Source organism: Lactuca serriola, chromosome 1 (assembly GCF_051521515.1).
Source record: "Lactuca serriola cultivar US96UC23 chromosome 1, Lser_US96UC23_V15, whole genome shotgun sequence".
NCBI lineage: Eukaryota > Viridiplantae > Streptophyta > Magnoliopsida > Asterales > Asteraceae > Lactuca > Lactuca serriola.
The window spans coordinates 33,195,828-33,218,362 of NC_136408.1; the positions used below are offsets into that span (position 1 = coordinate 33,195,828).

The 22,535-nt window shown below is 33.4% G+C and overlaps 3 protein-coding genes, 1 long non-coding RNA gene and 1 other non-coding gene across 5 annotated transcripts; 1 reads left to right on the top strand and 4 right to left on the bottom strand.

Moving 5' to 3' along the window:
• Positions 1–351: 351 nt before the first annotated feature.
• TRNAP-UGG (transfer RNA proline (anticodon UGG)) lies at positions 352–423 on the bottom strand. Its single transcript has one exon. It is a non-coding gene; the product is annotated as a tRNA-Pro (tRNA).
• Positions 424–811: 388 nt separating this feature from the next.
• Positions 812–7,083, bottom strand: LOC145081577 (transducin family protein / WD-40 repeat family protein). Its single transcript, XM_079023252.1, has 19 exons — positions 6,911–7,083; positions 6,305–6,581; positions 6,160–6,187; positions 5,927–6,027; positions 5,595–5,798; positions 5,279–5,522; positions 4,700–4,875; positions 4,541–4,623; positions 4,234–4,306; positions 3,930–3,995; positions 3,795–3,837; positions 3,538–3,677; positions 3,167–3,379; positions 2,774–2,858; positions 2,368–2,662; positions 1,941–2,211; positions 1,598–1,823; positions 1,237–1,451; positions 812–1,147 (listed from the first exon to the last, which is right to left on the bottom strand). Exons 2-19 carry the CDS (start codon positions 6,428–6,430, stop codon positions 1,010–1,012), a joined length of 2,727 nt encoding a protein of 908 aa, XP_078879378.1. The 5' UTR covers positions 6,431–6,581; positions 6,911–7,083; the 3' UTR covers positions 812–1,009.
• A 1,012-nt stretch (positions 7,084–8,095) lies between these two features.
• LOC145053320 (uncharacterized) lies at positions 8,096–10,031 on the top strand. The gene is made up of 3 exons (XM_079001348.1): positions 8,096–9,265; positions 9,341–9,775; positions 10,017–10,031. The coding sequence occupies exons 1-3, from the start codon at positions 8,096–8,098 to the stop codon at positions 10,029–10,031; spliced, it is 1,620 nt and encodes a 539-aa protein (XP_078857474.1).
• Positions 10,032–15,408: 5,377 nt separating this feature from the next.
• Positions 15,409–17,784, bottom strand: LOC145053328 (uncharacterized). The gene is made up of 4 exons (XM_079001358.1): positions 17,612–17,784; positions 17,257–17,523; positions 17,003–17,182; positions 15,409–15,438 (listed from the first exon to the last, which is right to left on the bottom strand). The coding sequence occupies exons 1-4, from the start codon at positions 17,717–17,719 to the stop codon at positions 15,409–15,411; spliced, it is 585 nt and encodes a 194-aa protein (XP_078857484.1). The 5' UTR covers positions 17,720–17,784.
• A 496-nt stretch (positions 17,785–18,280) lies between these two features.
• Positions 18,281–19,016, bottom strand: LOC145067985 (uncharacterized). The gene is made up of 3 exons (XR_013688916.1): positions 18,918–19,016; positions 18,683–18,826; positions 18,281–18,602 (listed from the first exon to the last, which is right to left on the bottom strand). It is a non-coding gene; the product is annotated as an uncharacterized LOC145067985 (long non-coding RNA).
• Positions 19,017–22,535: the final 3,519 nt, after the last annotated feature.

Consider the following 22,535-nt stretch of genomic DNA (forward strand, 5'->3'; position numbering starts at 1 on the left):
GCAACAAGACCATTCAATGCAATTTTTGGTAAACTAATAAAATCTTTGAAGTAGAAATTTAAGAAAATTAGTTACTAGCGTTTGCAATTGAATTTATTTGTTAATATTAAAAAAAAAAAATTAACAACACTATTGATGAGGTATCAAACAGTTATCGAGAAGCTGCAAGAGATTTGCAATTAATAATATATATCGGAATGCAATTTTGATGAAAAAATAATTTTTTAGAATAAAAGATTAAGACATTGGTAAATAATTTTAAAAAACAAAATGGCCGGGTACAAAAAACTCTTATAATATAGAAAACAAACTGACAAAAGGAAACAAATGTCGTCAATCTCTTCAAAAAAAGGGGCATTCCGAGAATCGAACTCGGGACCTCTCGCACCCAAAGCGAGAATCATACCACTAGACCAAATGCCCTGTTATGTATTCTTCTTTTCCTTTAGATTTATATTTCTAAAAGATTAACTTGCCCTATTCACAACACTACTCGTATGTGTTTGTGTGTTACTAAAATTATATAATGCTCAAGAACAAAGGAATGAATCCGGAGCAAAGGCATAATGTGGTGAAGAATTTCTTTATAACATTAGTCCCAATGAAATTTCGACACCATTTCTATTCAAAGCAAAATGTGATAATTTCTTTCCACTAAAGATTACAATCGATGATTAAGAATATTGGTTTATTACATTATTAATTATTATACAGTTATTAGTAACGATATGATACAAACAGCCAATGAAAATGGGGTCGTAGACAATAAGATAACCAAGCACAAAATAAAATACAATCAAGGGCAAGGGCGTAAATAAATATAAATATGCATAATATAAGGTAATACAAGTTACAAAAGTGATGGAGTCAAATCAAACAGACATTTGTTCCTATTTTCCAAACAACTCGAAGTTTGTGTATCCTTACCAAAAAACTAATTTCTACAAGTTCATAAATAGTCCTTGTGACATTGACAAAATTTGGTGGTATTTAATGAGATGATGAAAATTTAAAACTGTGAGTTACTAAGAAAAGTAACCATACATCTAGCACTCTGAAACATCCCATCTAGCTTTTGCCATATACCAGACTGAGCCTCTAGAAGCTTATCTAACTTGGAATGTCGTCTCATTGTTTCACCATGTATCTGCATTATTAATACATCAATCCAATCAACTCCAAATCCAACAGAATTAAAATTTGAAAGGCATATGCAAAATCACAAAAGTGCAAAACCTTCAAGAACAATCGGATGAGAGCCTGTATGAATTCAAAGTTGTTTCCATGTGATACTTCATGTATTAAATACTCAAGTAGCAGTTCAAGGATTAACAGCTCTGGTCTCTTTTCAGGTTCTTGTTCTTCATCATCATCAATAATCTGAAGCATCCGTAGTTCCATATCCAATGTTGAAGGAGATAAACTCTTCAGATAATCCGTCAACCCCTCAACTGATCACATACAAAAACACAATTGAAAAGAATAAATACAAACATACAAGTATTATTTTGAGATGATGATGTATGTTTGTGCTTTAGTTTAGGGGCAACCTTGTCATTTTGAAACCACATTTAGGAAGGAGTAACGATAAACTTACAGTTTTTGGTCTCAACAGATGACTGGATATATTGTACGAAGGGTGATGAGGGTAGATTGGTAACTTTATGAAACTGATCATCAGCTTGTGTTCCCTTTTCTTCATCGGTGGTCTGGTCAGTTGTTGTTACCTTAAACAAAATTTCTCCAGAAAGGGAGGGTATTGAAGGTAAAAAGAATGGGGCCTTTTCAGGTTTTTTTGGAGGCTCAATCGGCTTGTTGCGTTCCTGAAAATTGCAATTTGCAAAACTACTTGTCATCACAATAGCCAAAACAATGAATATTTAAGTTGAGTTTTTGAGAGCCAATAATAATATGCATATTTGAAGAGTAAAAAAACAAACCTTAATGATGTCCAAATTGATCAAACTTTGCCACTGGCTCTTGGGTAACATTGAAAGGGTAACAAGATCTGGAATTTGTTTATCAAGCAGCTGAGGAGGCTGAGAGTTGGTGAAAGTAGGCGGCTTATTATCTGAATCACCATCATCTTTAGAACCCTCTTCTCCTCCTCCTGCTCCTGAAGAGATGGAAGGCAATTTAACCTTCACCACCTCCTTTCCACTTCCATAAGAATCAATATGTGGGGCCCCAGAAAACATTGCCTGGTTTACCCTGATAACACACACACACACACATAACAATATAAATTTCAACTTTTTTTTTTTATTAAAATCCCAATCATGAAGCATATGTCACTGCTAAAATTGGGCGAATTATGAAGTTTGAGGTATAAGAATAAGAATGGAGCAGAAAATAGAAAGAGCTTACCAGAGATAGACTCCATTCTGATCAACATGAGTTGTAGCCAAAACATCCATATTTGGTGATAAAGACAAGGCAGTTATAGATACATCAACATGTATAGCATCAATCTGCCTTGCCAAAATCACATCCCAAATCCTAAGAGTGCCATCCATACTGGAAGACAAAAGCCATTTTCCATCTTCACTAAAACAAATGTCTGTGATCCTATCAGTGTGACCTTCAAACTTACGAACCATTTTTAATGCCACCACATCAAACATTCGTATAACCAAATCATCCGTAACACTAGCCAAAAGACCTGAAATCAATCAACAGTGCCTCATCAATTAAATCATCATGTAAAACTACGTGTCCTTTGTGTCATTGTGTGTGTATGATAAAGTTGAATAAGAGGGCAAACATAAATTACCATTAGAACGATGGTAGATGATCTTAACCACTTTGCAACCAATTTCCCACCTTGATTTTAGTTCTCGTCCTTTAAAACTCCAAACCTAAAAAAGCAACATTACTAAGATATACCAGAAACTGGCATTTTAATGTAGTATTTGGTATGATGGAATCAGACAAGGAATGGAATGGTTCATTCCAAAGAAATGGAGAAATAGAAAAACATGTTTGTTTTATGCAGTGGTATGGAATGTGATAGCTTCCATTTTCATAGTTTGGTGCAATATAGCCCATTTTAGTTTATGCATTTTTCAAGGACACCGTTTTTTTAACTTCTCATTATTACAATTATATCCTTTTGCAAAAAAGGAAACATAATATTTTGATGATAGCTTGTTTATGAAGTACATACCTTTACATCACCATTATACCCTGCACTGATCATTAGAGAATTTGTTGAATCACAGGCAACACCAACCACCTCTCCATCATGAGCACAGCTTCCTTTTTCAGACATGTCCACATAACATCCTCTGCTCATACCAGATTGAAGGTTAAATTTTTCAATCCAGCCACCTGCTGTGCCTAGTATAGCAAAATTCCCACATGAACTGATAGTGCAAGCCTGCCATTAAAAAAAAAAAAAAAAAAAAAAAAAAAAAAAAAAAAAAACATTGAGATATAATGTGGCTCAAGCCTATTTTACTAACAATACATTAATAATGTTGTAAATTATTGTAGTAAAACAAGTAATGATAGAGACAAGTGGCTAAGAATAATTACCTTCACTGGAGCTTGAATATCTGTGGTAGGTGTCAGGATATGCTCACCAAGAACAAAATTTTGTAGCCTCCAAACATATGCATGTGGAGTATCCATATGACAAGTAACCACATTCGACCAATCGCGTTCCCTAATTTCAGCTATTACAATTAGCCCCAAAGCAAAACATTAGATGACAAGTTTAAGTAAAAACATAAAAAACAAATTTATGAATCAACTGCGACAGAGCAATGTTAGATTTTGATAAGATAACATACCAACATCAAATGCAATCACAGGCTTCAATTTTATTTCTTCTTGCTGGAAAAAAAACAATTAGAAATGTAAGATGAAAAACATGAATCTTAACAAAACTGTATATGCTAAAAAATAGGTCTGCATGCTCATCATACCTTCACTTTAAGTTTCTTTGCTCTTTTTGTTACATGACGCTGAGAAAGCTCTCTACTTTGTTGATCCTGATTGAAACAATTATAGATACACATACGATGAAAATTTATTATAAAAATCAAGTGTTTAATTTCAATTACACTTTGATGTAAACTACAATAAAGGTAAAACCATACAGAACACATATTATATATATATATATATATATATATGTATATATATATGTATATATGTATATATGTGTATGCATGTGTGTATGTGTGTGTGCATATAATACTGTGTGTGAGTGCAAAGATGGTATTCAACCTGAATAACAGAGAAGAGGCGAAATGCACGATCTTGACCAGCAGATAGAATGTGTCTCCCATTAGCATAGAACCTGCAAAGCCTCTCTATCAACATGACAGACAACATATATATATATATATATATATATATATATATATATATATATATATATAATATCTTTGGTTCATATATAATATATTAACACATACACATTTTGTATACATAAAAGAAAACAAAAGTAATAGCTCAAAATTCACACTCCATACTGACTTTTTATAATGCATTCATAGTAACAGGTTTGGTGTTATTGTAAACATCTCATTACCTTATACAAAGAGGAGGCGCACTATGACCACTTCGGAACTTTAACAAACGAGGATCACCATCACTTGTATCAAAAATCCACATCTACAAAAGTACATATGAAGTAAGATCCAAGAAGTGCAATGAAATCACAATCATAAGAGATGTTTCATGAGTTTACCTTTATAGAGTTGTCTGCAGATGTACTCATTAACACCGGTTCATTAGCAAAAAAATGCAATGAAATCACAGAGCTATCATGAGCATCTCTGATAACAGATTGTAGCCGCCTCTTTTCAAGATTCCATATGCTTATGACACCAGATGAACCTCCAGATGCTAAAAGAGGTTGACCATCTACAAAATAAAACGAAATTTGAGAAATATAATCATACATTCTTCAACAATCATCAGCCAATGAGATCAAGACAGCTATACATGGTTCTTTTTCACTTAATCTTGACTGAATGACTTAATCGGTTAAGCCAATAAACTTGACTTAACATATTCAAACACTGACCCTTTACCTACTTTCCCTACTTTTTTTCCTCCCAGCTCATCTCATGTTAAAATTGATGAACACTGAAACCTTTTTTTAAATGTATGGGTAAAATGGTCATTTAGTCCCATTCAAACGGTTTATTCAGTCTATAAATAATACAATCCTTATGTACACAGCACTTCATCCAGACATAGATCATTATCCATTCAGACACTTTACCAATACAGGACTTAATGTGAGGGAAAAAAATCCCCTTACCAGTTCTGAATGACAATGCTGTCACAGCACCTCGAGTAGTTTGACTAAAAGCAACCACTTCTTCATCATAACGAATATTGTGAACATGAATCTTTCCATCAGCACACCCAACAGCAATCACATCTAAAGCTGGAGAAGAAACACAACAGGATATAGATGAATTCCACCCTTTAAACTCATAAAGTTTTTTCTTTGTGCTGATGTTCCAAAGTTGAAGTGAACCATCTTGACTTCCAAAAATCACCTGTTTACATGCTTTCAGTAAGTTAAGTTACTACTAGTGAAGAATATGTGATAAAGCAGCAACAAATGCTACCTTGTTTAAGTAAGTGTCTGGATGCATAATACAACTTGGAGTGAATTCATTATCTAGCAAAATATGTCCAACTGGAGAGGGATTCTCATCAGTTCCTTTGAAGGCCCATATGAAAACATTGCCTTCTACATCAACACTAAGAACATGTTCTCCAAATAGAAGCAACAAGTTGACTTTAGCATTGTGTCTACTCCATGTAGCCACCTGTTTACACGCACAATGCCTTTCAGCTTAATTTGCATAATTGTAATTTTTTCAAAACTATACTTTGCATGAATAAAACAAGATCTTTTTAACAATTTTAAGAAGTAAGAAGGATGTGAATTGAGAACCTGATGAGCACGCTTGAATACCCCAATATCATTTCCATATGCAGCAAATGTATAGTCACGATATGAAGCAAGAGCCCGAATCTTTTTTGCAAGTTGAGGACCTTTAAAGAAAATCCAAATATTAGACTCAGGGATCCAACCACAGACAACAAAATAAAACTAAATGCGACTTCTTTTTAGTTTATTGATAGCAGAACATATATTAAAATTTTAAAATGTATAAGTAAACTTACCAACAAGAACCAAACTGAGCTTAGCACACTGTCAAGCAAAGAAGAACACATGTTATGTTTATTTAGATTAAACAAAACCCACAAAAAAAATATAGAGTCAATACTACAAAAACCAGCAGAATGGAGAAAAAAACAGCTTTCTTACATTGTAAATCTGCCAGGATTTGCCAACACTGACTGTGACAAAGGTCTCTGTGCCCAATCTTTGAACAGAGAAAGGAACGCTGCTTGTAATGTATCCGATTGCACGAAAAGGTTCAAATATCCCCATTTAGCTCTTAATCTTTTCCCAGTTGTTTGTGACACTAGAAGAAAGTGGAATGGAGGGAAGTGAAGAAAGAATTCGAGAAACTAGGGTTTTATTTAAGCTTTCAGCTTTAGGGGTTTATGAGAAAAGGGGAATCATGCGGCGTCTTTCTTAACTGAAACAAATTAGAATCCAAGCAAATGTTGTTCAATAAAACATAGTGAAGCAAATTGAAAACTAATCAAAATAGTCTAATACAAAACCTGTAACAAACAAAAACAATTTCAAAGTTCCGACAATAATCAATATCTCGAAACTAAAAATTTATTGCTAGAAACTTCAAAAGAAAAAATAATAACAGGGAATCAGTGATTAACGAGAGAGAGAGAGAGAGAGAGAGAGAGAGAGAGAGAGATCAGGTGCAGCGGAGGTTCACTCGGGCGAAGAGTGGAGTGTGATTTTGGGCGGCTAGGTTAGAGAGTCATAAGAGAAGTAATATTTTACCTTGAACAACCTCAGTACCAAAAAGATCAGGACAATACCAAGCAGATGATACGTGAATAGTGACGAGGGAGGAAAGGAAAAGAGCGTTAAGACGACTATATGAAAAAGATTTCTAGGGTTTAGGGTTTATTGAGGGAAGTTCCAGTTTTTATCTGTCAAAACATCCTTACTTTGTCCTGTCATGTGTTGTGAGTTGGGTAAATACATCAAAAATCTTTACAATTTGCTTTAGCGTAGAGGTGCAAGTCATCCGATCGAACTTCGGTCTATTTGGTTTTCTATTTATCCAGTTTAATTAACAGAATAAAAATGTTTTATTTAAATTTTCATTATGTTTTTAAATTGAGAAAATTCAATAAAATATTCAACTAAAGATGTAACGTTTAATTAAAATTAAAATTAACTCATTAAAAACATAATCCCCATCATATCAATTTCATCTAACTTTTTGTATTATTATAAGAGAAAATGACAAAAATAGCCAATTACACTAATTGCATTACAAAAATAGCCAAAAAAAATCGGGATTACATATTTAGCCACCCATTTCGCAGATGAGAAGGCCCCATCTGCGAAATGGGCATCTCATCTGCGAAAGTACAAGTGCCTGAAGCACAGTTGTGCTTCAGGCACTTGTACTTTCGCAGATGAGAATTTTTTTTTTTTTTTAAATTTTTTCGGTATAAATAGGGGTAATTTCGCAGATGGAATAGGTCCCATCTGCGAAATCCTCTGATCCTATCTGCGAAATGATGTTTTTTTTTTTTTTTTTTTTTTTTTTTTTTTTTTTTTTTTTAAGATTGGTTGACTACGAAATGAATTGGTTTGACTACGAAATGGCCTTTGCTATATAAAAATTTTTGTAGAAAAAATATCATTTTGGTTGTTATTTGGTTTGTGAAATACTCTCTATCTCTACAATTTGCTCAAAAAATGATTGAATATTTGGTTTGTCTTGTAACCGGTGGGAGATGGCAAGTTAATGGAACTAATCTGGAATACATATGTCCACAGGGAGGTATTTCTGAATTTGCTTTGATATTTTCTGAGTATATTAGTTATAGTGATTTTGTATCTATGGTAAGAAGCAAAATTGGTTTGTTAGACAAATATAGAATTAATCTTCGTTTCCACCATCCTGAATTAAATTATTATATAGCTATAGTTGAAGACGTGGATGTTAGGATGTTGATAAACGTAATCAAATGTAGTGGAGGAAGGGCTGTGAAAGTGTTTGTGGTGGTTGATGAAGTTGAGGAGGTTAATGGGGGCGGTGAAATTGGAAACGAAGTTGTTGGTAATTTATGCAGTTTTAAAGGGAGCAACGATCCGATAGGTACTTTCAATACTCCTAGTGTACCTCAGTTTCACAGTGTTGCTGAAAATGTTAATGTTAGTTATTCACCTATTCAATATGTGGATCCCGAGAATTACAAGTATGTTGGTGATGATGATGTTGGTACATATCTTAATCATGTTGGTGGTCGTTGTGATGATGTTGCCGAACAAGAAGTTAAACTTATGAATAGGCGTGTGGTAGATAAAACTAAAAAGAAAAAAAATTCAACTCAAAAAAATGAAAAAAATCATGTTTACGGGCATTATGTTGATGTTGGTGATGTATGTTTAGATATAACCGAGCTACAAAGTAATTCCGATAGAGATGAGTTGGGTGATGAAGTTAAAGCTAAGTATCCCGATAACCTTTTTTACGGTATGCCCCCTGTACCAGCATGGCCAGTTGATAATAATGAAGATATCCCAACACAGATGGTAGACATTAATCTTCAAAAGATTCAATGTGAGAGTATATTTAAAAACAAAGAACTTTTAAAGCGGTGTATTGGTAAAAAATGTCTTCGAGAAGGTTTCCAGACGAGGACAAGTAGATCCACCAAATCAAGGTATGAAGCTGTGTGTGTTTCGAAAAATTGTTCTTGGTTACTAAGAGCAAAAGCAATTAAAAATACTGATGGACTTTTCCAAGTGAATAAATTTGTTGATGTACACACATGTTCTTCAACATTGTTGCAACCTAATCATCGACAAGCAAACAAATATGTTTTGGGTGAATATGTTGCTGATGTTTTGGCTGAAGACTATAGTAGAGTTTATCGGGGAAAAGAAATTGTTAATGATATGAATGCTCAATTGAATATCAATATCTCATACCATCAGGCATGGCGTGCGAAGCAATATGCATTGTTGTCGTTAAGGGGTACGAAAGAGGATTCTTTTACCAAACTTCCGGCGTATTGTCACAACTTGGCCAAACATAATCCGGGTACTGTCACACATATTAAAACAGATGCTGATGATCGGTTTGAGTTTTTGTACGTCGCACTCGGTTGCTCGGTTAGTATTATCATGTCCTAATTTTTTTTTAATATTTATTTTGGTGTATTTGAATAGATATACAATGTATTGTAGGTACGAGCTTTTGTCAATTTTTGTAAGCCGACCCTAGTAGTAGATGGAGCTCACCTAAAGGGCGAGTTCAAAGGTACCATGCTACTTGCAGTTACTAAGGACGGACAAAATCAAATATTACCGGTTGCATATGGTATATGCAAAAATGAGTGTACTGATTCTTGGACATGGTTTTTTCAAAAACTACGTGATTGCATAGGAAATATGCAGGAGCTTACAATTATATCTGATAGGTCTCCATCTATAGCAACATCCGTTGCCAACATTTTTCCTCACGCTCATCATGGAATATGTGGTGTCCATTTGTATTTCAACATAGTATCTAGATTCGGCAAGAGTAAGACGGTTAAAGGAATTTTTTGGGAGGCGTGTAGGGCGTACACAGTTGATGCTTTTGATGCTGCCATGGATGTTATGAAAAAGACAAAAGAACCAGTATGGGAGTACTTAAAAAGTATAAATCCAGAAACCTGGTCAAGGGCACATTTTAAAGGGAACCGATACAATCTTATGTCGTCCAACAGTGCGGAGTCTATAAATGCATTATCTAGACACACACGTAAGGTGCCAATACTTATGTTGATTGATTTTTTTCGTGCTACAATGCAACAATGGTGGTTTCAAAGACGTAACTTTGCAGGTATTACGTAAATTTGTAATATTAATGTTTTATTAGTTTCAATGTTATTGATTTTAACTTCTTCATTTTGGCTGTTTTTTTAGCGGAAGCAACAACAACCCTTACCCCTTGGGCGGATGAAGTTGTAAAAGAAAACAAGAAAAATTTTACCAAATGGGATGTTCGCATGATCTCAAATACGAAATGCGAGGTCAAAAAGGGGGCACAAAATGTGATTGTTGATTTTCAACATATGACATGTACATGTAGGCATTGGCAACTTGATGGGATACCTTGTGGTCATGTCATAAGATGTTTAACAGTGAACAATTACCAAGACTGCTCGAGGTTTGCATTAAATGCTTACTTTACCGAAACACTGAGGAAAACATATGAGGAATCAATAAACCCTCTGCCGAAGCCATCCGAATGGGAGATCCCCGATGATTTGATGATTGTTAAGCCACCTATAATGGATAAACGTCAGCCAGGCAGGCCAAGAAACACAGACCGCATTCCATCCCAAGGCGAGGGTCCAATTATAAAAGAGTGTTCTACATGTGGTCAACTAGGACACACGAGAAATAATTGTACTGGAAGGGCGTCTGGTAGCAGAGCAGGTCACATAATTTCTACTGCAGAAATGGCATATAATATTGGTGGTTCAGCGGGTTGCTCACAAACCCATAACGCTGATTTTGATATAAAACAACCTTGAAATTAAGAGTAATGACGAGTTGTTAGCTTATTATGTATTGTAATATTTTTATTAACTCTTACAAGACATTGCTATGTTTTCATATTTTAGTTAAGTTTGTTGATTATAACAATGAATGAAGCCTTTATATTATAAAATATAGTTTGCAGATTTATTTTAACAGTTACAACATGTTATTTAAAAAAAACAACAAACGATCCTTTGGCAAGCTAATCTGTTTCATGATAATATTACAACAACTTTATAACTAATTTTTAAACTCAGGGAACTGCAACGGGTACTTCTCTTTCTCCATCGTTATATAGTCATCCCTAATTCTCATTTTGTCTTCGAAACGATCCTTTTTTACCATAATGTGTATCAACTGCTCATCCTTCTCAGCAAGCCGTTTTTCAGTTGTTTTGATTGCCTTCTTACTCTTTTTTATCCAATCTTTATGCTCTTTGATTTTGTTTTTATTGAGGTCAATCCATTCTTCAGCTTGTTTGCATTCCGAACCTATATCATTAGCAAGTTGAGTGAGAAGTCGGGATGACTCTTTGTCCTCTTCTTGTTGTGCTTCAGCCTTCTTTAATTCTTCAAAATTTTCATGTGACATATATGACCCGGCTGAAGAGGGTGTAAAAAAGGGTCTACCGAATCACAGTAGTAACAATCTACTTCGTTGCATGAGCAAATTTCGAATTTGTGTGAGGAACTCATAATAAAATCGATGTTGTATTAAACTGGAGCAATAAGTGGTATTTATACATACTAGACAGTAATGAGAAGTCCAACTTTGAAATGACTAGACAGTAATGACAAGTCACTGTAGTAACCTGCACATCCCAGTGGGTCCCTTAAGTGACAAGAGATAAATGACAGTTTGACATGACAAAACACTACATAAAGCTGAAATTCGTAGTCCAAATATAACCATTTCGTAGTCAAAGTATTATTTCATAGTCTATTTATTTATATAAATAGATGTTTAAGATCTATAAACCAAACACCCAAATCACCTAAACGAAACGAATTCCCATTATTAGAAATGTCGTCGAATGCAGCAAGTTCTTCGAATGAATTACCTGGTTCCAATTCTGAAAGGCCATGGACGACAAACGAGGTGTTACTTCTAACACGGTGCTGGCTAAGTGTTAAGGATGGTGAACCGTTACTTGCTCCCCCGCATTGCCTAATTGGTGATGAATGGAGTCGCATCACATCTTTGTTTAACCATGAGATGGGAGAAGGGCAAAAAAGAGAAAAATCAGATGTTGTTACTAAGTGGACGGATGTAAAGGAGGAAGTGACATGGTTCAATCGAGCATGTAGTTATGCGAAACGTAACAATGTTCGTTGTCGTGACGAAGAAGAGTTCTTGGAAGTTGTTACAGAGTTTTACATCTTTGAGCATGAAGGCAGAGACTTCGAATATGAGGAAGTTTGGAAGGTTGTTAGAGATAAACAGTATTTCAAGTAGACCGCTCTAATTTGTGTTAAGAATAAGCCATGGACTTGTGTTTTACGTTAATGCTTTGTTCGTATTATGTTGTTTTTTTCATGTAATTGTTGTGATGTTTTAATGGTTCATGGAATCTTGTTACTAATGTATTCTAATATATTTTGATAACTAATGCAATGGCCATTTGTTAACTCAAGTTAATCATACGAGTTTCTCACATAATAAACTAAAATATATATATATATATATATATATATATATATATATATATATATATATATATATATATATATATATATTAACTCAACTTAATCATACGAGTTTCTCACATACTAAACTAAAATATATTTTAAACATATGAAACACATACGAATTACATACGAAATACATGAAAATAACCTAGTACTCACATAATAAACTAAAATAGATTTTAAACAAACGAAATACATACGAAATACATAAGAAATACATGAAAATAACCTAGTACATGAAAATAACCTAGTACTGAAATAATAAACTAAAATAGATTTTAAACAAACGGGATATATTTCAAAATATTCCAAGGGGCTTCAAACTGGAATTCCAACCCGTTACTTAATGACTTGTATTCCTCCTTAGCAGCTTCCAAGATGACATCCTCAGTAGCATTTAGACGGGCGTCGTCAATTTTGGTATAAAGATCGTTGAATAATAGAACTTCGGTTTTCATTTCATACCATCTTGCTAAGATGTCTAGTTCGTCACGATCGTTTCTTGTAGCCATTCGGTTTGCAGCATTGAAAATATTTGTTAGACGGCTCCAAAACATTGGATCATTCAACTTGCTTGTCTCGTACACATGAATATAAGCATGTGTAAGAACCAAGAACTCTTCATTGCTCCATGATATAGAAGTCATTTGGATTGAAACAAAGAGGGTAGAATCTAAAAAACAATAGTTGAACAACTATATTGGTTAATTTAATAATGTTTTGCGTGTAACTTAGGGTCAATTTATAGTAGTTTCTACACAAAATCGCAGTTCAAACTTCTAATATGTCTGCAATTCATAGTCAAAATTAACTGACGAATGCAGTGTACTATACTTATAACACAACAGATTACTGTTCGAGTTGACAATTCATCCCCAGTTGAATGACAACACAATACATTGCTGTTTGAGTTGACAACTCATTGCACCAGGAAAGTAAGGAGTCGTTATAAATAGATTTCAATATCCGTTGTAATTGTATTCTATTACTTCCCTCCTTGCAATTATGGACTCACCACATATATGGAGGAACGCAGAGGAGATCGCTTTGGTTCAAGCTTGGATTACAACTGTAGAGGTGGATTTTCCACCGGGTCCCCCACAAGTTCGTGCTGGATCATTTTGGTCTCGTGTCTGTCATTTGTTTCACCATTTAATGAACCGCAGTCAATATCGAAGAAGAAGAGATGTCAAAGCGAAGTTTCTGAATATGAAAATGAAGGTGAAACAATTTCAACGTATTTATAACGAGTTGGATAACGAACATGCAAATACGGATGAAGACATTCTACGGCAGGTGGCTTTGGAATTATACCGCTTTCAATACGATGGTAGCGAGTTTACCCACTTAGATGCATTGAATGTTTTAAAGAATGTCCCTTATTTTTAATATGCATGTTGGTTAAGTTAATTGTTTTTCGTTATTTAAGTTGCTTTTTGTTGTATGTGTCTAGTCGTTACTATTTAATAAACGTCCATTTCTTTTAATGTATGTTGTTCCCTCAATAGCCAATATTTAGAAAGCAATAAAATAAAACCGGGGTACATAAATAACTAACACATAATACGACATAAAAAATAAAATGGGTACATGGATAACTAATACGTAACACAGCAGTAAAATAAAAACGGAGTACATAAAAAACTAATACATAATACTACATAAAACATAAATGTGCTACATGAATAACTACTGCATTGAGGGAGGTAACAGGACCACCGTTTCATTTGGTATTTCCCAATGCTCATATGATGGTATACCATTCACCAACTCAGATCCATATGCAACTCGATACACATAATTAGTGAACTTGTATTCAACCATTCTCTGAATGGACTCAGATGTACGGGTTCTTAGACATGCTATAGCGTGGCCACATGGTATACCGCTTTTTTGCCATTTACCACAACTACATACCCTTCGTTCAAGTTGTACGTTGTTGGTGGCAAAAGTGTCATGGACTTCAAATGTATCCCCATACAAACGTTTTGCATTACAATTGTAAGACTTGCTGAGACTTTTTTGAACCTTACTCTCAACGTAAGGGGTCAACCCACCAGACAACCTCCCTGTAAAATTTGATATTTTAATAAAAATAGCAGCACAATAAAAAAAACAAAACATAACAATCTCCCTTACCAGCCAGTTCGGCCCGCTCAGCATACTTTGATTTTATCGACGTGGTGGTTAACTCAATTATCGTTGTTATAGGAAACTCACGTGAGGATATAATTTGCAAAATTTCAGGGACGTCAATCGATTTAACATTGTAACGTATTTTTGGGAAAAATGCTCTTGTCCATTTTGAAATCGGTATATCGTCAAGCCAGTAAATTGGACTCATAAGCAAGGTGCAGAAAGGTGGTTGCCTACATGTACTTTGCAACCTTTCGAAACACAAGTAAAAATCATCAACGCTATATGCATTGCATGACTTCCAAAACAACGATTCGACTTCCGTATTGTTATGTCCGATAGACTCACGTGTCTTTCGAGCTATATCTTTAGGACAATATCCATGATAGGAATCCGGGTAGGCACTGTCAACACCAAAGTCTATGTTATCACACATGTTGCTTATGAAACCAACCTCTGTGTCCTCACCTAAACAATCTCTTAACCTCATCATGAACCATCTCCATGATTCTTCACACTGTAAGGTTCCCAAACCAAGTGCTAAGAGTAGTGGCTCATGATTTCCATCTAAAGCCACTGCGAAGTACATTGTTGTCAAAAAGCTCCCAAGAAGGGGTAAATAACCTACATATATCAGCGGTATCATGCACCTAAGGAAGGTACGAATCTACATAAAAACGAAGACATATTAGTGTTATGTAAGAACTAATCGACATAGATTACCATGAAATATTGTATAACTCAATAAAAGAAGTATGTTATACCACGCAACCTAAAGCCACAAAACAGAATTGAAAGCGGTTGTTATCGGTTTTCTTAATGGCTGTGAAGGTATTAGGATTTGTTCTTTGAAGGTTATGCAAGAAAATTGGTAGTTGAGAAAAGGTTCTTTGGCTGTGACTACTCATTTTCAATACCGATAATTGTGCTCTACAATGATCACACAAATGGAATTATAAATAGAAGATATTGTATCTCTACTGATCAAAATTCATAGTTTAACCCTTTAAATTCGTAGTTGAACATTTTGAATTCATAGTCAAACCAGTTCATTTCATAGTCAAATTTCACTGACCGACATGACAATACTACAGAATGTACTTGTCTGCATTTCATAGTTGACCTTTTTGAATTCATAGTCAAACCAGTTCATTTCATAGTCAAATTTCACTGACCGACATGACAATACTACAGAATGTACTTGTCTCCATTCCATAGTTGAACTTTTATGAATTCATAGTCAAACCAGTTTATTTCATAGTCAAAAAGAATTGTCCGTAATATGATTTATTCTATAAATGGGTGTCACTCATTATGAAAAAATTTAACTGAGAAAGTAACTCCGATTTAAAAGAATAAGAAGGCTAATGGCATACTGCAATTGTGGAGGAGAACGTATCGTTAGGATTTCGGGTACAGCTAAAAACCCAGGAAGATTGTTCTACGCTTGCCCGTATTTGGTATCATGTTCTTACCGTCATTCAAATTTAAACCCTCGTGTTTACATGACACAAATTAATTTTCTTACTGTGGATATTAAATTTAACAGGGACCAAAATGCGGGTTTATCAGTTGGGTTGATGAAGAGAAGGACCAATCTTCTATGGTAATAGCTAAAGTAGCTAACTCTAATAAGCTCTTTCAATCAGAAAATAAGAAGTTAAAGATAGCGTTGGTTTGTAGTTGGGTGTTGTTCTTGGCAGTTCTTGTTTACAAGTTGTAAGCTTTTCAATATTGTTTTTATGGTTTTGAAGTTGTTAGGTCAATAAATTGTTGTATTTGTAACGTTAAAACAAATGTTGTGGTCGTTCTTATGTTTTGAATTTATTGATAAGTAATTAGTAGGTCATTAAATTGTGGTAATTGTCGTAACGTCATATTTTTTGTCATCCGTTGAGTAAACTCTAAAGATAAACTAATAATGAAATCCAACATTAATTTGTATATACATTTATATAATCCAACTACAGAGGAGCAAGACTAGACCCCCAAATAATTTTTGCCATCCGGAGACGGAACTGTAAAGCTGCGTTCTTTGGGTCAATAAGAACACGTATTGGTTGACCTGAAACCAATTGCTCCATAAACATACAAAGAAAAACACCACAATCTCCCAAATGACTACTTTGTTGGGGAACGTTTTCTTCATAAATGAATTGCATATTCAATGGAATCCTTGGGATGTTCCTCCGCGCCCAATACTTAATCTTGTCCAAATAATTTGCCACCCGACGTTCAAATTTGGAAAAGATTCCTTCGGATTGGAATTTTTCATAAGCACCTCTACCAAGACTGTCATAAATATGCACTTCCATTGACGCTAATCGTAGTTCCCCAAATAGCCAATGATTAGGGGATGAATGAATCGACAATAAGACCTGTATAAGGATCAGAGAATAAAATTATGTTTATTTACATCACAATACAAAAACATCACAATACAAAAACATAACAAAAAAACGATATTATTTTCAATATAAACTATTAACTTTACCGTATCAACATCCCACCAAGCAACAATGAAGTTAGGGTATGTAGCAATACCAGCCATAAACGCCCTCCAGTCTTGTCCTTCTTCCAAAGCATGAGAAACAAAAAAATTTGGAGGCATTATTGTATGTCGGTCGCTCTCAAACCGTCTCTCCATCAAAAGTCGGTACCAAATGGTTATATGCTGCACACATGATACTTTTGTTATTGACTAAAAAACAATTAACTTTTAAAAGAATTAATTAACAATTTATTTACCGCTGACTCCAACCATCCGTCGTGTGTATGCCCAAACAATGAGCTCCAAAAATCTCTATCTAACACGAAATTAAACAAACGATGCTGCACATCGTATGAATGCAATACATAATTTTGGATGACATCCTCACCGCCTGCTACGTAAGGTTGCAGGCGCAACCTGGAGAAGTCATGAGCAACACCAAAAACTGGAGGAGGAACGGGGCTTGTTGATTTCATACCAACCTTCTTTTTTGTTCTTCTTTTTTGTTTCGGTGTCGTGTGCAACTAAAAACAATATTCAAATGTTTAAATGTATATCTTTCAGATAATTCACATAAACATAAAATCAACAGTTTATAAATAAAACGAATACCTCGGTGTAAGGAGTGCATAAAAATTGTGATGGTTTTCGACTCCTACGTTTATCGGGTGTAACTTCTTTGTCATCATCATCATCATGAAAATAATCTACATTTCCCATTATTATAAGTTCGTCTTCATCCGGCACATCATCATCAAATTTGTTCCCTGCATTGTCATTTCTCTCCTCCCACTCCTACATTAAAGATAATACTTTATACTTAATAACGAAATACACATAATTTAATAAGCAATAATATCTAAATAAACAAAATATTAATATTAATGTAACTATATAATAACCTCTTTAACTTCACTATAATCGTTTACATCACACACATCATCATCAAATTTGTTCCCCGCATACTGAGTACTCTCCTCCAACACCTACATTAAAAATATAACTTTTTACTTAATAACAAAATACACTTTATTAAAAAGTAATTATTAAAATCGTAAAGGTAACATCTATAACAACCTTGTCGTCTTGAGTATCACCAAAAACATTTTGAGTTGTATTGTTTTTATTCATCACTTCATCTTGCACAACCTATATTTTCAAATATAAAATATGAACACAGGTATTCATATATGTTAATAAAATTTAATAAATAATGTAGCGTATAACTAACCTGTTCATCATAATTTCTTTGTGACACTGTCGGATCCTCAAAAATAATGTCGTTCCAAAATTGTTCATTATTCACTTCTTCAAAAAAAACCTCTGTAGGTTTTTGTTCATTCATAAACACATGCTGCTCCAGTGCATGTACCCGTTTCAACAACTCGTCTAGCTTGTGTTTCCCACTGCCCCGACCTCTACCATGAGAGCGACCACTGGACGACATACTAGACGAAGATTCGTCTTGTCTCCTAAAATGGTCCCGTACTGGGGATGGAACTGCTTTCCCTTCACCATATACATACTCTTGAAATGACATATAATAAAAAGATGTCATCTCACCATCACCCGGTAACATGTTTTGTCTTGGTGGTAGCCCCTCCTAAAAAATTAAACATATTAAAAATGCATATAAAACTATAATAATCAACTTTATTAATAATAAACGAAATATTTTTAAACCTGCATCTTTGACCAAATCTTGTTCACGTCAACCCATTTCAATTTTTTTGTTCCGCTCCATCTTTTCATCCGAGGCAAGTCTTTATTTTTTCTCAATGCAAATCCACATGCACGAACAGCCGGAATCATCTCATATATCCATATCTACAATTTTGTACAATAACAGTAATAAAAGTTAAAATTAAAATAAAAAATATAACAATAAAACAATTTAAATATAAGAAAATTTTTATACCCTAATTGGAGCCGTAAATCCTGAGACGGAATACTTTAAAGTTTGACCACGCTGAGGAAGTGATAAATAATGATGTATCTTATTCCACGTATCCTCAAGGTCAACAAAAGTAAAATCTCATAGATAGCTACCCCAAGAGAAGCTAACAAAACAAAAAAAAAAAACAAAATTGATTATTATATAAATTATAACTTTAATAAAATAGAACTTTTAACGTAAAGAAAATATACCTATTCCAGAGATCCAAATTCTCAGCCAAAAAAAACCAATCTTGTGGCACCCGATCGTTAACTTCTTTGCCCAAAAAACCTTCACACAAAATGTATATCAAACATACTCTAACTGCATCAAGGTCGTCAAGTGCTAAGAATGTTTGATTTAAAATTAAACTTTTCAGGTCGCCGATTTTCACCGAACTATTAGTATGGTCCGGAAATAGCCGTTCACGCAGTAAACATCTTTTTTTACTGCTTATTAATTTTTCCGACCCTTTTCTCCCAATGTTTTTTGGATACTCCCCAAAATTGAAGCCGGTAATCAAACAAAACTCTTCCGGCCCATAAACCATTTTGGTATTGCCTACTCGAAAATATAAACGTTTTATTCCATCTGGAGATAAAACAGGGTCCGGCCGGATCTGATGAAGGAACATTTTATGAAACAATAAAGCGTCCCCTTGTAAACGAGGGACATCAATAAAATAGCCAAAGACAGTATTTCTGAAAATAGCACGTCGGGCATCATCTAAAACTTCAAAGACTTCCCATATGTTACCGCCAGAGCCTTTTAGGTTCGCAAAGGCTTTCGTATTCATTAAACTAAAATCATGCTGCAAAAAAAAAACACAAAAACAAATTAGATAACTAAAAAAAATTTTTTTTTTTAAATATATGATTACGAACTGCAAATACTTTCTTAATTACTAATATATATATTTCCCCGATAAAAAACAATAACATACACATATATAAACAATTTTCCAAGTTATACAACAAATATATTTACGATAGAAAACAATATCATATATAAATATTTTCAACTTAAACATATTTTCAACTTAAACAAATTTTCAACTTAAACGATAAATATATAAACAATTTTTATCTTTCTAATTAAAACTAACATTATATAACCATATAAACAAAAAAATTTAAAAATAAAACGACAACCAAACTAACAATTTTGCAAGTTATACGACTACTTTATACAAAATTTTCAACTTATACGACAAATAAAAACAATTTCTAACAATATATATACGACAAATTTTCAACTTATACAAATGTTATATGACAAATATATATACAAACAACTATTTTGCAGTTTCTACTAAAAAAACTTACAAGATTTTAGGTTATACAACAACTAAAAAAACTACAAAAATAACAAATTGTAAACATTATCTACGCAGTCTCTACTTGTCTCTACTTGCATTTAAACTTCAAGTATACTAAAAATATACTAAAACTATCAATCAAACACAACAAAATTACCATTTTTTAACACTAAATAATACAAAAATTGATAAAAAAAAAAAACTTTAAACATTAAAAGAGTTAAAATCTAACCATATTTGCGGGATTGTTGACATAATCTTCCATTTTCTTCAAAAACTAGCCAAAATTCCGAGAGAAGCCCAAAGTTAGAGAGAGTTTTTGTGTAGAGAATGGTGAAAATGAAAAAAAAAAAACCGTTTTTATACCTAAAAATCACCCATTTCGCAGATGAGAAGGCCTCATCTGCGAAATGGGCATCTCATCTGCGAAAGTACAAGTGCCTGAAGCACAACTGTGCTTCAGGCACTTGTACTTTCGCAGATGAGATGCCCATTTCGCAGATGGGGCCTTCTCATCTGCGAAATGGGTGGCTAAATATGTAATCCCGATTTTTTTTGGCTATTTTTGTAATGCAATTAGTGTAATTGACTATTTTTGTCATTTTCTCTTATTATAAATATTAATAAAAAAACTCTCAAATTAACATTATAAAACAGATTTTCAAATATTTAAAAAAAAAAATCGTTATTTTTAAATTGCAAATTTTTTAATTTTTTTAGAAAGCGTGATTTTTTTTTAAATTGATAAAAAAGTATTTTTTTAAAAAAACTGCATTTTTTTTTAAAAGCATGAAATTTTTAAAATTTAGTAAATTCATTAAAAAATGGAATATTTAAAAAAAATAAAAAGAGAACTCTAATTTTTTTAACCAAAAAAAATCAATATTTTAGTAGCATATATGCATATTTTTTCAAATGCATGTATACATATTTCTTATACTATAATACTCGTAAATAAATCATAAAGAAACAATTTTTACTTACTAATTTATAAACACAATAGTACAAGTATTTTATTCCATACAAAATAAAATAAAATAAAAATGCTAAAAATTTCAATGCACTTATGTCTTTGTGTAAATATTTCTATATTTTCTTCAATTTATCTCTTTTTAATCTTTAATTCTTTCCCAGTATTCTTCCAAATCTAAAAGAAAAAAAAATGATTAATGCAAGAACATTCACAAAAACATGTGTATAAATCATGTAAGATTCACGTGTGCTTATTTCATGTAAGATTCACATGTAATTGTATCTTTTAATATTCACTTGTGATTTACATTTGAATCACTTGTAATTCATATGAAAATTACATGTGAATCATGCAATTCACATGTGATATAAATGTGAATCATGTAATTCTTATGTGATTCACTTTGTGATTTACATGTGAATCACATGTGATTTACATGTGTCATATGTGATTCACTTGTGATTTTCATGTGAATCATATGTGATTTACATGTGAATCACATGAGATTTACATGTGAATCATATGTAATCAGAAGGCTAAAGTATCCCCTTGTATGTATTGAAAAAAAAAAGTTACATATATTTACAATAAAGAAAACTAAAACTTATTTGATTATTAAAATTATATTCCAATTTTATTCCTTTTAGTTTAATAGTTATTTTTACATGCGAAATTTTATTTGATTTAACACGTAATCAATCTGGATAAACCTTCACTAAATAAACCAAAATTAATTAACTCAAATTTTATTTGGATTGGTTACGGTTAGTTTTCAGATATAAAAAACAATTAAATAGAACTGATTAAATTGAAACGGATAAAACCAACCGATTAACACAAATATATTTAGAGGTTTAGAGGTAGTTTGTTTTTTGTCTGCAAATTTGCGTGCCCTCTTTTGTCTGTGTCGCGCAGACCACGTGCAGACATACAAGCTTGTTTTGTGTTCGTTTTTCGGAAGTCTGCAGACATAGAAACATTTGCGCGAACTCTGTGTGCCACAGACTTGGCTTTGTGTCTTTAGAGGTTTGCACACTTTAATCAACCAAAAAAAAAAAGAAAAAAAAAACGCACGCATCTTATTTCTCTCGACATATCATATCAGCGCCTCCTTCCTTCTCACCATTCAACCATCCGTCCTTCATCGTTCGTCTTCTTCCTCTCGCTGTTGTTGCCATCCATACCGTAGGTCGTCCACAGCAGTCTTGTTGTCGACGTCTATAGCCGCCAGCGACATCCATCGCTACCTCCTCACAATCGACGACTCCCTTCATCATCGATTTTCTTCAGCCTCGTCTCCTCCTCTTGT

What these genes read in the sequence shown, in the direction of transcription:
- LOC145081577 (XM_079023252.1), bottom strand. Translation starts at nt 6,430, where the DNA reads ATGGGGATATTTGAACCTTTTCGTGCAATCGGATACATTACAAGCAGC. An exon ending in GCTCAGTTTGGTTCTTGTTG is followed by an intron (nt 6,028 to 6,159) that starts GTAAGTTTACTT and finishes TTTTCTTTAAAG; the next exon opens with GTCCTCAACTTGCAAAAAAG. An exon ending in GCCTCTTCTCTGTTATTCAG is followed by an intron (nt 3,996 to 4,233) that starts GTTGAATACCAT and finishes TGTTTCAATCAG; the next exon opens with GATCAACAAAGTAGAGAGCT.
- LOC145053320 (XM_079001348.1), top strand. Translation starts at nt 8,096, where the DNA reads ATGTTGATAAACGTAATCAAATGTAGTGGAGGAAGGGCTGTGAAAGTG. An exon ending in ACGTCGCACTCGGTTGCTCG is followed by an intron (nt 9,266 to 9,340) that starts GTTAGTATTATC and finishes AATGTATTGTAG; the next exon opens with GTACGAGCTTTTGTCAATTT.
- LOC145053328 (XM_079001358.1), bottom strand. Translation starts at nt 17,719, where the DNA reads ATGGGAAATGTAGATTATTTTCATGATGATGATGATGACAAAGAAGTT. An exon ending in TATGCACTCCTTACACCGAG is followed by an intron (nt 17,524 to 17,611) that starts GTATTCGTTTTA and finishes TATTGTTTTTAG; the next exon opens with TTGCACACGACACCGAAACA. An exon ending in ACGGATGGTTGGAGTCAGCG is followed by an intron (nt 17,183 to 17,256) that starts GTAAATAAATTG and finishes TCATGTGTGCAG; the next exon opens with CATATAACCATTTGGTACCG.